Source organism: Girardinichthys multiradiatus, chromosome 20, assembly GCF_021462225.1.
Source record: "Girardinichthys multiradiatus isolate DD_20200921_A chromosome 20, DD_fGirMul_XY1, whole genome shotgun sequence".
NCBI classification, from domain to species: domain Eukaryota; kingdom Metazoa; phylum Chordata; class Actinopteri; order Cyprinodontiformes; family Goodeidae; genus Girardinichthys; species Girardinichthys multiradiatus.
This window is the reverse complement of record NC_061812.1, coordinates 3,849,533-3,865,657: the sequence shown is the minus strand read 5'-3', so window position 1 is coordinate 3,865,657 and position 16,125 is coordinate 3,849,533. Positions and strand designations below refer to the sequence as shown.

General features: G+C 41.8%; 2 protein-coding genes across 6 annotated transcripts in view; both read left to right on the top strand.

The window, feature by feature from the left end:
- LOC124856956 (nuclear factor 7, ovary-like) overlaps positions 1–16,125 on the top strand; it is a 605,901-nt gene that overhangs the window by 303,294 nt on the left and 286,482 nt on the right. The gene's annotated exons all lie outside the window — the stretch shown is intronic.
- Positions 1,443–16,125, top strand: part of mtss1 (MTSS I-BAR domain containing 1) — a 64,714-nt gene continuing 50,031 nt past the window's right edge. For 2 of the 5 annotated variants that reach the window (XM_047347953.1, XM_047347952.1), the window contains exon 1: positions 1,453–2,539. In XM_047347953.1, the coding sequence (XP_047203909.1) occupies positions 2,468–2,539 (72 nt within the window). In that variant the 5' untranslated portion in view covers positions 1,453–2,467. Of the gene's footprint in view, positions 2,540–16,125 lie in introns of all 5 variants that reach the window. The other 3 variants (XM_047347951.1, XM_047347949.1, XM_047347950.1) reach the window with 3 other exon arrangements.

Here is a 16,125-nt window from a genome sequence, read left to right as displayed (position 1 = left end):
GGTTCTGTTCTGGAGACTCCTCTGGAACCTCTGGAGATCATTGTGGAAAGACGGATTCTTCATAAAACGAAGAACATTATGGAGAATCCTGAGCTTCCTCTTCATGAGACTGTCCTACAACAACAGAGTGTCTTCAGTCAGAGGCTTCTTCAGATCTGCTGCAAGACGGAGCGCTACAGGAGATCCTTCCTGCCCGCAGCCATCAGCATCTACAACGGCTCTTTGAAGAAACCTTCATAATATGAGCTACAACAACATTTAATTTCCCTTTGGGATTAATAAAGTATTTTTGAATTGAATTGAATTTTAACACAATAATAAAACCAACATTTTTGCATCACTCTTATCATAAATAGATAAATGAGGCTGATAGGTTGCGTTGGTCACTACTTGTTTCAAATAATTTCTGAGCAATATTTGATTTTTGTTTGTTTTTTTTGCGAAATTCTCAGTTCCTGTTATTCGGGTTGTGAAATGATATGTTTGGAAAATGTGGTTTTATGTAAATTATTTACCCTCCATCGGTTTGATACAAGATTCTGTTCCTTCATCAGAACATGTGAACAGATCATGAAGATTTGATCGTCGCGCTGAACACAAACAAGCTTTTCTGCACAAACAGAAAACAGTTTCTTTGACTTGTCTTGAGTGTCTGATTGGTTCAAAGTTCGTGGGTTTTACACCGAATCTCATTGATTTGGTTCTGTTGATCCGATGTAGGCCCGTCATGTGACGACACTAAAACTAAACATGTCTCCACTCACATGTCTATGTCATCAACAGGAAACAGCGCTTGTCTGTACTAAACTGAAGTGTAAGTCTTTTGACAAACTGAAAGAGGAAGACTTTATACATATCTCCATGGTCTCTAAAGCAAAACACTGTGTTGACAACAGTTGTAAGTTCCTCGGGGGCAAAATGCGATTGGTCTACAGTTTAGCTGCCTTGCAGGTGAACCAATCAGATTTTAGGGGTATGTTTAATGAGTTGTAGTTACTTTGCACATGAAATACGAAATAAAGACATAAACAAATACACTGAAATAAAAATATATTGTTGTAGCATATAGTTAATAGAAATTTTAATAAAATAATTACACATGTTTAATCATGTAGATTTTACCTAATAATCACTAAGATAAAACTATATTTATGTTTTAGGTAGTAGCACTTTTGGCCCTGGGTCCAGAGGCCTAGAATACACATGAGGAGAAGGCAGCACAAACCCAAACTTCACAGAATCCGTTTGACTTGTAAGTTTTGGCAAACATGATTTTGTTTGTTAAACTATGCATTCACGCAGATCTGCAAACAGTTTCCTGTATATGAACCTTTAATATTCTATATTTTTAAATTCACTTTAAAGCTTTTACTCTGTGGAAAAGTCGGAGTACCTTTTGTTTTGATAACTTTTCTGTGCGATCCTCCGTGGCTCCGCCCCCTGGCCAGCCGCGCTTTTCATCTCGCATCAAACCTTCACCGTGCAGCGCTGACAGGAAATCAGAAAGCTTTCAAAATAAAATCACAAGTTTGTCAAACAGGAATGCGATCATTTAGGTTCTATTTACATGTACAAAAATGTCTTTGTTAAAAGTTGAGAAAAATATTCAAAACTGTGTCAGCAGCAAAATGACAGAGATCCACACACAATCTATATATCTATCTGTCGTCGGTTGCTGAGTTTTATTTTGAAACTCCCCAGCGGATGTGGTGTTTGTAAATTCGCCGGTCTTGACCCGGGCTTTGGGAGAATCTCATTCACTTCAGGTTAGGGCTCCCGTTGGAGTAACGACTGGAAAGCGGTCGCTTCTGGGGTCCAAAACTAGCTGGAAAACAGCACGAAATGATTCCGTTGCGCTTCTAGAGAGAAGGATAAACGGCTTTAAAAGTCCCCGCTGGACCACAGAGAAGACCCGCATTGATGAATACGATCGCACTGATTGATCCGAACCGAACCGTGTGTTTGTACGCGTTAATGTGAGTGCGTGTTCCCGTTTGGACTCGCGCACAGTCACAGGTTGCTAGCGGATTGGACGCTAACTGAGCTAGCCGAGTTAGCAGGCAGGGGGACTTCAGAGCCGTTTCCCCCCGTTTCTGGGGCTAAGACCCGCCGGGGTTAACCTGAGAAACCTTGACAGGCATTTCCCGACAGTCTGTTGGATGATTCAGTCATGATGCGGGGTTCTGCGGGACGTTTGTCAAGTTGGCCGGCTGGTAGCATCGGCTGACTGCAGCCTAACGACAGAGTTGGTACTTTTCCTCCTTTTTTTAGACCGTTTCTTTTAAAGCTGGACTTTGCCTCTTGAGGGTTGCAGCCCACCCGCCTCTGCTGAGTTAAAATCACACGTTGGCTCTGTTGGAGAGGGATAAACACACTCAAGGTTTTTATGTGTGTTTTTGACTGGAAGAGGTAAAAGAAAAGTTTGGTTTGGAGGTTGAGGAGGATTTTTCCGAGTCCGTGTGGAAAAATGGATGCGGGTATAGAGAAGGAATGCAGCGCCTTGGGAGGGCTTTTCCAGCTCATCATGAACGACATGAAGGTAATGATACATTTAACTGTTTGTCCCCCACAAAAAATACAACATATTTATCTCAGTGTCCATACTGGCAGTAGGTTTAAAACTGTACTTTTATTTTATCTGTGGTGGTTTTTGAATAGGGGCTCTGTATGGCTCCCTGCTCTGGGGGGCATGGACTAGGGGGCGCAGGAAAACCTCATCAAAAAAAAATAAAAAATAAAATAAGGATAGTATTTGCTTCCCAAACAAGTTTTATTTTTTTGTTTGGCTTACAGTTTCAACTTATTTCAAATATTGGTAGAGGTCTGGGCTGCAGCTGCAAAGTAAAGCACTTCAAGTTACAATGTGGGTTATAGTGACTAATTTCACACCTTAAAATATTAAAATGAGCTGAGTTAGTGAAATTCAAAAGAAAATAATCCATTGCTAGGAAACATTATGACATGTTTTATCAATAAAGAAAAAATATTAACGGCTTTAGCGATTTAATCCTGTTAAATTTTACACTTAAAATACAAAAAAGTGTCTCTGTGTGGAATAGTTGGGCATTTTACACCGAACAAGACTGTTTATGATAACCTTATTCTATTTATAAAAAACCACAAGCATTTCTAACGCTTTCAGGGCATCAGGACCACTCAGACAAGCATGAATAAAAACATTTTATAGTATTATAGACTGGACTGAATTATTCCACAGCAGTGGTTCTGGTCCGAAGGACCCCCCGTCCTGTCCGTGTTTTAGGTTTTTACCTGCCAAACACCTGACCTAAATAAATGTGTGATTGTGAAGTCCTTGATGGCTGAGGAGGGAATGAATCAGGTGTACTGGAGCAGAGATGCATGAAGGACAGTGGGCTCTGAGGACCTGACTGTGGCATTTTTGTTCTCCACAGTTGTTAAAACACAGTTTGGGAAATTTGACCTTTTATTGGTAAAAATAAAGGATGTGGACATTGAAGGATATTTTTCCTGTTCTGTGCCAGCCACCGGATTCATTAGAATGATATTTGCCATTTTTAAAATCTTGGCTGAAAAGGAAACATCGGGCTCTGCTCAGCTGTGTCCTGCAGGCAGCTGCAGTTAAACCCAGAGGATCAGTCAGTTTCCCAGTGAGCCTTCAATCGCAGGTAATCTGGGTGAGTTCTGACCGGCAGCGGGGTCCGAGTCAGAAACTTGGGACGTTATCATCGGTACCAGGGAATCTGTCCTGCTGCCCTGATTTTTGTCAACTGTTGGAAAGCCCGTGGCAGGAAATGTGATGTAAGTCAGCTGTCCTTAACTCCATCATTTCTACAACAGATACTTATATCATGCAACTTTTATTATAGTTATTTAAATATGGTCATGTTTCTCCTAAAACATGATAAATCAAGATTAGGATCGGAATCAGTTGCCTGAAGTGTTTATATTTCACCCTGTTGTATTGTCCGCCATCATCCTGCTCCATACTGAGTCATAATGTGATTAAAAAGCAGAAAACGGTGCATTAAACATGGACAAAATGTAAAATGCTACCCAAAACACATTAGTAGGGGTGAGATGGTCACAGCAGCGCAGCTTATAAATGGCTGAATGTGGAATACGTGGTTGTGAGCGTCGCTGATTTGGATTGGGTAATGACTGAGCCGAGGTTTAACTGGAAGTGGGCCATCATGAAGCAACAAGGCTGGATGGGGGTGGATTTTACCAGCTGCGTGCTCTTTGATGTTCCACTGAGCAGTCAGCCCTTCGCTGTCAGTCAGTCAGGGTTTCAGTGCCCTCAGATGTTCAGATGTTCATCGTTACGTCGCTTTTTACCTTCTAAACCAGAAATAACCAGCCAAGCCGCCTCTGCTGCTGGAGATGTTTGGGGGAGACGTTTCTTCAGAGCGGAGCTTCATGACTCTGTAGTGGGCAGCTGATCGTTAGATGTGCTCACACCGATTTAAAACAGTTTTGTTGGTTGTTTCTAACTCATCTGTTGGTCAGCCGCCATTAAATAAGCTGTGGATTTATTTATCAAATATAAACAAGGTTTGTTGGGTTTGCTGCTACCTTTTTACCTTCCTTAATAATGTAGGCGTGAAATGGAGCCATCTTCCTGGAATCTCCATTGTTGGGACATATTGATCGAGTTGTGATAGGAAGCTATGGGACTGGCAGCTTTTCCTCCCACGTTGCGTAAGATTGGCTTTTTCTTGTCCAATCTTCAGATTTCTTACTCCTCTCTATGCCAGTGACTCATTTGAGCATGCTTGTTTACATCCACCAAACACATAACCAGAAAAGCTTGCTCTTAACTGCTTTTACTTCTAGACATATGCTTCAATATGAACAGATTTGTATTAAAGTGATTATTTAAAGGACCTGATTGCTTGTTTCAGTGCTGCTGACAAACATGAATCAGGTTTAAATAAGTTTCTGTTTTCATTTTAAAGACACTGTGAGGAGAACAACCATTAGCAGCAAAAAAAATCAAACAGGCTTGGAGATTGTCCTCCCCCAAAGATAAAGAGCCTCCTGTACGTTCTGAGCGCTCGTCCTGGACCAGCAGCATCGCAGCTCTAACCTGCAGTTCATTGACACGGACCCCCAGCGGTGGTCTTGTGTCAAGGCCTCCATGCATCAGCCATGTAGAGAGCTGATCATTAGCTCACGGCATTCTGCAGGGCAACCGCTCCGCTGGAACAAGCTAGCCTGGTTGCTTTTTGTCACTGTCCTCGACCCGGTTCAGTTTAGTGGAGTGAGGTAGAGAAACTAACAGGATTTTTGGTACCATTAAATATTCTTCAAACAGGGAGGGAGAACAGACGACACACAGCCTTGCTAAATGATGGTATAACCACAGCACGTTTCTGTTTAGCATCAGTTGCTGATCTGTGATCGTTTGGAAGCTCTCGAACTCTTATTTCTAAAGCCAAGATAAACGAGTTACCAAACTCCTCCTTACGAGTCCGAGTGTGCTGTTCAAACCACACATGGTGATTCAGTCTGCAGAAATACCAGAACATTGTGTAAGAGAGGATCCTCAGATGATTCACGGTAGTCCTGCTGGCCTTCTGCTCAAATATTTTTATACTGTGATTGATGTTCAGTTTTTTAAAGTAATACAGCTCATTCCTGAGCCCAGCTGTCATTGGATCAGACCTGCGTCTCTGACAGGAAGCCCTTCTTGCTGTGAGATATGTCGGAGCCCTAAAAGATGAAGAATCCCAGCAGCACGGGGGGCGTGGGGGTTCTCGCCTCACTCAGTAGTTCTGACATTTTGTGTGCAACATGATGAAACTTGCAAACATCCTGCAGGGAGAACAGTGAGCAGCACCAATGAGTCATTTCTGCTGTCGGATAACAAGGAAGAGTGATGTGTTTGGTGGATTGTGGTGTCATATCCTAGTTTTTACCCAACAGAAAACAAGATCACTCCTCCGTCTGCCAAACACACGCATTCAAGTCATTTCTATCAGAGCAGACACTAACTCCTGAGCAGGAACATGTCCTCAAATCTGCTGGTTCTTATTAGCTTTCCAGCACCACCACCTCCTCCTTCATTCATACAATAAATGCGTTTAATCTTATTTTTGATTTTATTGATATTTCTTGATGCCCCGTTGAACCAACAAAGGAGAAAATGGTGAAAGTTACAGTCCAGACAAAACTCATTTTGGGGCTTTTCCGACATTAGTAATTGGAATTTATCATTGTCACAATTAATCAAAATTTTTCACGGTGAAGATAAATGATACGACGAATGCCCATCCCTGCCATGGACAAGTCATTTCCTTTTTCTTTTCACTCCATGGTTGCAGATCAACCATTCTGTGACACCATGGAGGCTCAGTTTCAGGTCCACTCAGCAGAATCCTGACGAGGACCTTTGGGTTCTGCTGGCAAGACGAACATCTTATTGATTTCTCTCTCGTCTGCATTAGGAGTGACATTATGAGCCCCTGACCTTCCACACTGCTCCCACCTGCTCCACCTACCCCTCCACCCTGACATGCAGACTCTGTTCCCTCTCTATCCTGCTTCTGCACCATCCACTCCGCTTTGTTTCACTCAACCTGTTTGTTGTCGTTGTTCTGAGTTTTTAGGTTTAGACTTCCCAGGTCAGGAGCAGCGCAGGTTTAATGTTAATAGTAAAATCAGTGATATGTAAAATGAGAAACTTTCAACAACTGGTTTGAATGTTCTCCTTGTTGGGTTCACATATAAAAAACCTGTTACTCTGAAGATCTCCTAGCTGTTTGTGTTCACGGAGGTGCAAGCTTGTCTGTACTGGGTGTCTCTGTGGCTCATAATGGTGCACCTCCACTCTGTGACCCTGAGCAGGATTTTACAGCTGCAGAAATTGGATAGGTTAACTAAACCTTGGACAGATCCCCAGGCCATCATAAAGCAGCACACAGGACCAAAACACACACACACACACACACCCCTAAGGAAAAATTGGAGTGACGAGTTAATCTGCATGTTTTGGACTGTGCAAAGAAGCTAGAAGTACCCAGGGAGAACCCATGTACATGCAAGGAGAACCTGCAAGCTCCATTCAGACAAGACCCAGGACCTTGTTGCTGCAAGGCAGCGGCGCCAACAGCAGCCTCACTCTGCAGCTCTGCAGCTCTGCAGCTCTGCAGCTCTGCAGCTCTGCAGCTCTGCAGCTCTGCAGCTCTGCCTCATTAAACACAAAACAAACAAAAACATCTCTAGTGATGGAAAATCGTTCCTTCAGCAAAAAAAAACCTGCAAGCTTGGAGAACAGTTGATCAGGACCAGTTTGTGAGATCATATGACAGTCTGGCTTCTTAGACACACAGAAAAAATATCGATTGATTGTCTGACTTTTTTACACAATACCTTCAAGTTAAACAAATGATGCTTGTGTGCTGGAATGCTGTTGTATTTATAAGCCCACCAATGTTTTTCTTCATCTGAAGAGGAAAAACTGGCTGTTTTTCCCAACAGACTGATACCAGATTGTCAGGGGATACTTCCTGAGTTAGCCAAGAAATGAATCGGACTAGAACAACTGAGTCACTTATTTAATAGAGTGAAAAATACTCTATTTCCTTTCTATCAAATAAAAATGATTAGTCTCCTCGGATTTCATTGTTAGTTTGACTCTAAAGGAGAATCTCTCAGACTTACAGTTGACCTGCCCTCATCCCCCAGAGGCTTTCAAGCAGCAGCCGTGTGTGTGTGTGTGTGTGTGTGTGGTCACATAAATGCATTGTGTGGGTCTGTATGTGTGTGTTATCTATCCTGAGCTGTACACTGAAGGTGAACTGGTAATGAGATGGCAGCCATGCTTGTGTGCAGAATACTAAATGCCTTTTAACGCTCACCCACTGGAGTTTGGAGCTTCTTCTCAACAAACACACAGTAAACAGCAGTTAAGGTTATGTTGCTATATTTTATAGTCTATATATAATTAACTGTGGGTGGAGAGTTAAATACAGGCCTTTTTCATATGACACAGCCAGACACACCCTACATCTCCAAGCTGTAATGTGAAGAGATGTGGTTGATGCTTAGTCACGCTGCTGATATGATATTTTATAGTTCCTCATAGTTGCTCTTTGCTGTGGGAGTGGCCGATTACAGAGAACCCTCACTCCTTACAGGAACGTAGCCTCAGGTGAACGTGGGAGGGAATGATTTTTCACATTCAGCTGCAAACCTGCCGCACCACGGTCCGTAGAAGTACATATGTCACTGCACGCATCATGGAAACTCACGTTTGTGTGAGATTATGATGTCCAGGTTCCTACGCTGTAAGATCTCAGCAGAAACTATGGAGCTGGGAGGTCATCATAGTAATCAGGATGAGATGAGAGAGGGGGAGACATTAGATGCCTCAGGGGCATGTCCTGATACTTCTTACTAAGTGAGATGATGTCTGTCTGCAGAACCGTCTTAGAACCAGAACAATCTTCAATAATCTATAACTTTAATGGAAGCTCACTGCCTTTAAATACAACAGAAAGTCAGGAGACTGAACTTTATTTCAACTGACTTCATGGAACGTGGGATTTCTTTTGGTGAATGAACAAGAAGTCATTATAGTGAAGATGCATCAGGAGCACCTTCTGTACTTTTGGTTTGTATTTGTAAAGTTTAACCTATTACAAATTTTGAGGAGTGCAGATAAGCTATAAAGATGCTGTGAACATGGGTGGACATTAAGCTTTATGAAGCACTAGTTTTTGTATATTTTGAAGAAGAAATGACCAAAGCTGCTCTGATGGAGAAACGTCACTGACTCACCAAACTGTTAAACTATTGGCATATTTCCATCGCCTTATATTTCTAATTCTGTTTCTGAATATTTGTGCCAACTCGAGGAGCCCTACACCAGACCAGAACCACCTATAGTGCTGGTATACAGCAATCTGGAGCTCGTATCTGCCTCCTGTCCAACCTTCTCACCTGCTCTGTGAACCATCGTCCTGATCAGAGTGGATGGAGTTGGTTAAAGACTAAATCCATGAAATGTGTGTTGCTCATTGAAGGCAAACGGACCAGGAAGCTTTGTAGTTTGATGTGTGGACTCATTAGTACAGGAAGCTGTAGTCTCTTCATTGCTTAAACCCGGTCAGTACCGGGTTGGACACCATTGTTGGCTTCAGAAGTGCATTTAATAATGACTCCTCAGAGGTTCTAGATGTTTATCATTAAATACATTATTAGAGAAGACTCCCATCTACAAATCACTCTGCAGCCTCACTCACCCACTGATTGCAGAACCATTCTTCTCAGCAAAGCTCGTCTAAATAACGAGGTTCATCAGAGCAAACTAAAGCCTCCTGATTAATCAGAGCATAAGACCTGGATATGCTCAACGTAAAAGTAATCAGATCTTTAATGATCTGCATGGTTTCAGAGTTTTCTGTGTTAATGATCATTAATAAAGAAATGAACTGTCCAGAACTTTGTCAGCTTCCTGACCTCATGTTCTGAGGACCTGGTATCTCAGTGCAGGGTGCCTGCATGGAAACCCAGAACATTAAGGTGCTTTAGGTCTGTTCCTCGTCTTCCTGCTAACTCACCATGAAGCTTCACAGGCGACTACCTCCTCCTCCAGATCTCATCCTCACCACCTGTTTGCAGGTTTGACTCGCTGCCCCCCCGGATCTGGCTTAATTCTATGACGGATTATAACGCTATAATCTCTTATGTAATGGTTTCAAATCTGCACAGCCTCAGCAACATCTCACAAACGCACCTCTTTGGTGATCATCCTGGTATGTTGGGCGACGTGTGTGTGGCCTACGTACAGCTATGGCCACAGAGGATGGACCTTTGACCTTCAGATTCAGTTCAATAATTTTACAGTCCTGGGCTCCTGATCCGTTCTTTGTTGTGTTGAATGTAAAAATGATTGAGAGGTTTCTGCCAATGATTAGGATTCAAACAAAGATCTGGCTTGTTCTTGATGTGTTGACATGTAGGAAAGGATGTGGGTGATGAGGTTGCACACCTGAGTGCACCTCAATAGAGGGTGTGGATTTATCTCGTACACCTGGGATAAACGCTGATAAGGCAAATGTTGTGATGAGATTTTTTTAGGATTTCTAAAATAAAATTTTTTGTTTTTAAAACTGCAGTTTCTTTAGGTTGTAATTTGTTTTATCAGAAGTGGGCAAGATGTTTCTGCCTCTAAAAACAAGCTGACAGCTTTAACATGGAGACAGAAGACAAATCAGTTGGAAATGGTTTCACAAACGGATATAGCTAAACAAATAACATGCAAAAAAATCTAGAAAAGTCACGTGGGAATTGGCTTTCACTCACTTCCTCTTCTCTAAACCAACAAGGACGCTTTGTTGCTGTTTGGTTAAAGAATACGATCTAAAACAGAGAATGAAACTACTTTTAATATCAGATCAGTGTTTGCTTAAAGTAGCAGCTCTGCTTTCTGAAACCTTTTAACTGAAGCTGAAAACATTTTCAGCAAATCCTTCTTTTAATTATGGTGCCATTATTCAAACTGTGTGTTTGTAAGAAATAACATGGAGATGTGTGATAAACTGTGTGGGTTCCCAGCAGAGATATCCTAAACAAAAATAACTGGGCATCACTGCTTCGTCTCAAACTGAGAAGTCCTTCTCACCACAAAGCTGCATGAGTTCCTGGTGGTTTAATGTCCCAACGCAGTAAACATGCAGAACCTGTGCCTCTGGTCAAACATCTCTGGTTACAGCTCTTCAATGTTTGAGGTTTAAAGTTGTCTTTTTAGTCTTGCTTTTCAGATAGTTGAAATCTGCAGTTTAAGAGTGATTAAAACTGGAGCCAGCCTGTTGCTGGTCCAGTTGAGGAATTTGCCTGTGCAGCTTTATCTCTGCCAGCCTGCCAACCTGTATGATTACAGACAGTCTGGCTAACCTGATGGCTACGCAGGCATGGTGCAGTGGAGAGGTAGTAGGACAGTGGGAGAAATGACCAACTGAGACCTATAAGTCATCCTCACTGGAGGCTGCTTGTCTCCACTTTAAATCACAGGATCTTCATATGGAAATCAGCTGATGTGGTCTGGATGCTGTGAGAGTTAGGATGGGACTTTGTGCTTCTCAAAGAGATCAAGGTTCCCTTAGCAACACAAAGCACTACAGAGACCAGGGTTGTTCATGCCACATGGACACAAAGCAAACAATGACGAAGTTTAAAACAACAAACTGTTAGCTGTCGGTACGCATCAAGGGAAATTATGTTGGTGTAGAAGAAGAATGCAAGATGAAAGGAGCAGAAAATCCTTGTTCTCTGTTTTTCCATGAAGCACTCTCTTTTGATATTCGTTAAAGCCTTTAAACTTCATCTCTGTTCCTAAGAATCGTGTCATGAAAATAACTTAATCATGACTCAGCATGGCTGTAATTAGTCTTGTTGAATACCAACAGTCCTGCAGATATTAAATTAGCCCCACCTTCATTTGCACTGCCTCACTGGCTCCAGTCACTGCATCTGTTGGTTTAGCCATGTCTGATTGGTTTTGAAAGGTAAAAGTCAGATCTGGGAATGTTGTCACACCAGAGTTTAACTCTTTCTGGTTGCAAGTTGAAAAACCCATGGGAATGCTAATTGTTGTAGTCTGTGACCAGCCTGACTATTACTAGCCAGCAAGCTTTTAATAGTAGCCTGTATTACTAATAAGTCCTTTATATGTAATCAAGTACATGTTATACAAGTCTAAACCAGGAAACGAGGCAGATTTTGTTGACCTGTCATGTCTTTGTAATACGTGTTTCAATTTTGATGCACTGTAGTTTGAATAGTGTGCGTGTGTTGGATCAGGGGTGTGGAATAAAGTGTTCAACTCAGTCAGGATGGAGTATTTACTTTTGTCCAGATGTTATTCTGAATTTTTCGTCTGTGTTTAAGGATCAACTGACCATCTGGGAATGAAATTTCAGTGTTCTGTTAGTGCCCCAATTATTCAGATATTAGCTCGATTATAGGAAGGATGTTATGCTGCCAGTTTCAAGCATCTGCCATCCCAAGGTGAGCGATTCTTCATCCGTGCTGAACATCTGCATAGAGTTGCATGAGATGACGTAATTTTATTATTGGGTCGTTGGTTGAGCAGTAGTGGTGTAAATGCGGTAGCAGTGGCACACCTGTGGTGCTCATTCTCAGGATTGGACATGTCCAAACATCTGTGGTGGCCTGGATTAACTGGTGAAAACACTTTATTCTCCAGTGTTACACAAAATGATTTATATCCCTGACAGATTTAGATTTACAGTTCTGTTTTAATTTTACAGACATGTTTTTGTTGTGGAGTGGCTCAGCTGGAGTCCCCTCTAGATTCCCAAAGTGAATATGTGGAGAGAGTTAAATATTAGGGCATTGGCACAGAGTCCTTCCAATCTCAGACTATTTGTATCAGTGAGGAGGTGCTAAAAGCTTGTCAGCCATTGTACAAAGTGTTGGTTGCCGTAATGCCAATAAATGTTTTCCATTGGTTTTTGAGAAGGGACTAAATCCTTTTAACATGCCAGGTTTTGTTAAAATGTAAATAAAAACTGAGGTGACACAAACCTTGCACATCATCTCATGATCTTCTCTGTGATGCCTGTGTTGTTTCCTATCTGAAACAAACTTCTTGGTTGCATAAAATCAAGACGTTTAGTCCAGAATTAGTCATATATTTGGCGGATGTGACTAATTGTGGGCTAAACTGTAAACGTGCATTAAGACGATGCTGGAACATTGTTTACACAAGGCAGCATCTTTTCATTGCAATCAAAGGCAGAAACACATTAGTTAGACGTTGGTTTAAAGGAACATTTTTATTGAAGCTGTTTTAATCACTGCACCTCCATTTCTGCGTTTCTTCATTTGTTATACTGGCTCTCTGAATCATGATTGGACCTGTGGTGGGAAAGGGTAGCGTGAGAATCCTAATTTAGGAATTTCTGTTTGAAACGTTGGTTAGCCATGAAGTTGCTTCATTATGTTCCCTAATAACAAATACGTTAGATTGAATTAATAACATGTAATGAGTTCTGATGCAATCATTTAGATTCTACTAATAAGAGCGATTTATGAATCTGATCCTTTGATTGTTGAAAAACACAGTTGGAAAATACTTGGTGTTATTGTGTTTCCATCTGTCAGTATTTGGATTTAGAAGCTGATTCGTTTTTATTTAACATACATCTATCATCTGATGAGGCTGGCCTTCTTGTTGTCCTTCATTCAAAGCAGTCTCAACCAATAGTTTTCCAGGATTTCTGAAGCTCATTTAAAGTTCATTTAAACAAAACACATTGGTTGTTGCTTGGCTTTTTTCCCCCTGGTGGTTTAAAACCTTTGCACAGTATCTGCTTGGCTGCTAGTATCATTATTACAGTTGACAAATGTTTGATTGGGACAGGATCCCTTCAGGTGCGGGCAGAAAACGGAGCTCTGAACGGTTTGTTTATCCCCTTACTGAGACCTTCGTCTTGCTTTATGCTGTTAAATGATTGGAAAAGCTCCATGTTGGCTGATGTTGAGATTTTAGGATCATGATCGTGTTTTACATTAGATTAAAGAATCTAAAAGATCAGCCGTTTTTATCAGAGCACCATAATGTGGATCAGTGTCTTTTAATTGTAAAGATCTTGTATTTTTGTCCGTTATACTGGTAGTTCTGGTACCTGTTTGTTGTTTTTCCCCAGTAGCTGTCAGGTTTCACTTTGTAACTGGTTTCAGAGGCATTTGCACGGTCACATTGCATTGGAGAACGTTTACACCCAGACACCAGGCGAGTAACTGCTGTTGGGACGTTAACCGTAGATGTCAGTCAGAGCTGCGTCCAACGCACTGAAATCATTTTTTAGTTGCAAGTATTTCATCGGACCAGTATCTGCTGGTTCTTTGCCTGACAGTGAGAGTCAGAGGATTGTTCTGCAGGCAGACACATCATAGTAGATTTAGGTTTAATCAGGTCCTGGAGACATCCCAACATGAGTAGCGCTGTGGCTCTTCATAGGTGCAGGACTGAGTGTTTCTCAGCCATTAGAAGCAGGTCTCAGATTAATCAGCACAGCTTCTGGTTCATGATCTTTCTCCACCTTTAGCGATAAAATCTGGTTTCATTTTTCATTTTGTTTCATCGTTTTAGTGAACGTAACAGCAGCATTTACTGATATACAATATTTCCCAGCTGAAAGGAGTGGGCTGAAGTATGAGGTTACATTAACCCCAGAGATTGGGCAGTCATGGTTCTGCCGGGTTCTTTTCTGAAAGGGATGTAAAATGTTTTTTCCTGGTTGAATAAAGGAGTTACTGGTGTACTGGTTTCTCTCTGTCATCTCTTTATGGATCAGGTTGGGATTATCATGGCAGGATTAGGGGCTGAGGATACGTGCAGACTAAAGGTACCAGCTCCTAGACTGAACTGAATTGGACCCTGGTGCTTATTTCAAACCCAGTTAGCCTGATCGTCATGGCAATGGTCAGTTTATTCGCCATCGCAGTCACCAAGGACTGCTCGGATTGGTTGCTGTTTTTACTGGCTCGCTGTTATTTTACAGCAGTGGAACAATTCAGTAAAAAGTCTGAGCTGTTCATATAGGAGGTTCTGTTATTTCATGTTAAGACTCTTGACTTCTTCATTGGTGCCAGATTATCGTTTCTTGTTGACTGGTACCATAAACAGACATCTGAAAGGCTCCTGCCGGAGCTCTTCCACTGATGGAGACATCAGCTCCACTCTTGAACAGTGAAACTTAACATGTAACCATTTTTAACGTCAGAACCGTTGTTGATTAGGTCCACTTTGGGATCTTTCAGTTAAATATTTTCTATATGTCAGAGAATAAGCTTGTGTTTGTGTTCTTTTAAAGAGCTGGTACCATCACAGGTTTCCTTTGTAAAAGCTGGAGTGTGGTGGGGACACAGGAATAGATGGGAATAGGCAGCTGTTTAGTTGGCAGCTGTCTGTGGGACCCCTATAAAACCTCCAGTGACCTCTACGGGTCGCCTGGTCCTAATTTAGCCACTGCTGCTCTGAAGCTCTCAGTGTTGCAGCCTCTGAGGGCCCGGATACCACGTCTGTCTGTGGATCTCTTGAGCTGCTGCTGAAATATTTAGTCTGCGACCTGCCGTGACATTTCTAGCAGAAACAACAAATCTTTGGAGAATTTTATGTTGAGGCGAGAAATGGTGAGGAAAGAGAAAGGGCCTTCTAGAAGCTGAGCAGACTGAAGTAAAAACAGCTGCAGCGTTTGGTTTGTTGCCTGACATTCTTGATTAAGCCAATATTCACCGTCGTCTTAAGCGAAAGCAGCCCGGAACGGTTGCATAATGTTAAAGGAAGGATTGACCACGAGCATCATGGCAAGATAGGCTAATTTTACACAATAACTTGCAATATTTTACATGAAAAGTCCTGTTGTGATTCATTTTTATGAATTAAAAGGTTCCAGAAATTCATAAGGAGAAAAATTCCTCAATGGGAATAAAAAGGAACGTGTGGAAAAGCTAAAAATCCACAGAAGATTGTTTTAGACGATAATAATCCCAACTTTCTACATAGAACCAGAACAGAACACACAAGTATTTCACTATCAACCCATGCATATTTACTAAGCATATTTTTATTTTTCTTGGTCAGCGTTTGATTTGTTTTTTATATGTGATGTACTTCCTTAGAAAGAACCTCATGATTGACCAAGAACCGAATCTGCAGGTCCGACCTCCCAGGAAACCAGAACTCTGTCAGCCAGTAAAATCCTGATCGGTTCTTCTTCATGTCTGATCTCATTGTCAGAGCTGTGTCTTCTGCTGAGGGGTTTTCTGATATCACTGCTAGTTTTATAAGGGCTGTAATTCAGTTCAGCCTAATATTTGTTCCTGCTGAAGGCGGCGGCAGCGTTGGATCCCTGCAGACTGTAAACCTGTCGGTCCTGTGCTGCTCGCGTGGAGACGGCTTTGGTAGTGTCGAGCTAAGAGGCTAATGGTGTTGTATTAATGGGTTAAATCGGTATTATCTTCTCCTCAGTGGACCAGCCAAGCCTGTGAGCAGATGGGGGGATCCGAGTTCATGAAAATAAAGAGAGAAAGTAGAATTTGGGCCTGAGTTTAGGCAGTTTTTCTGCTTTTAGATTTAATAACCAGCAGCATTTGCTCATAGATGCTAGA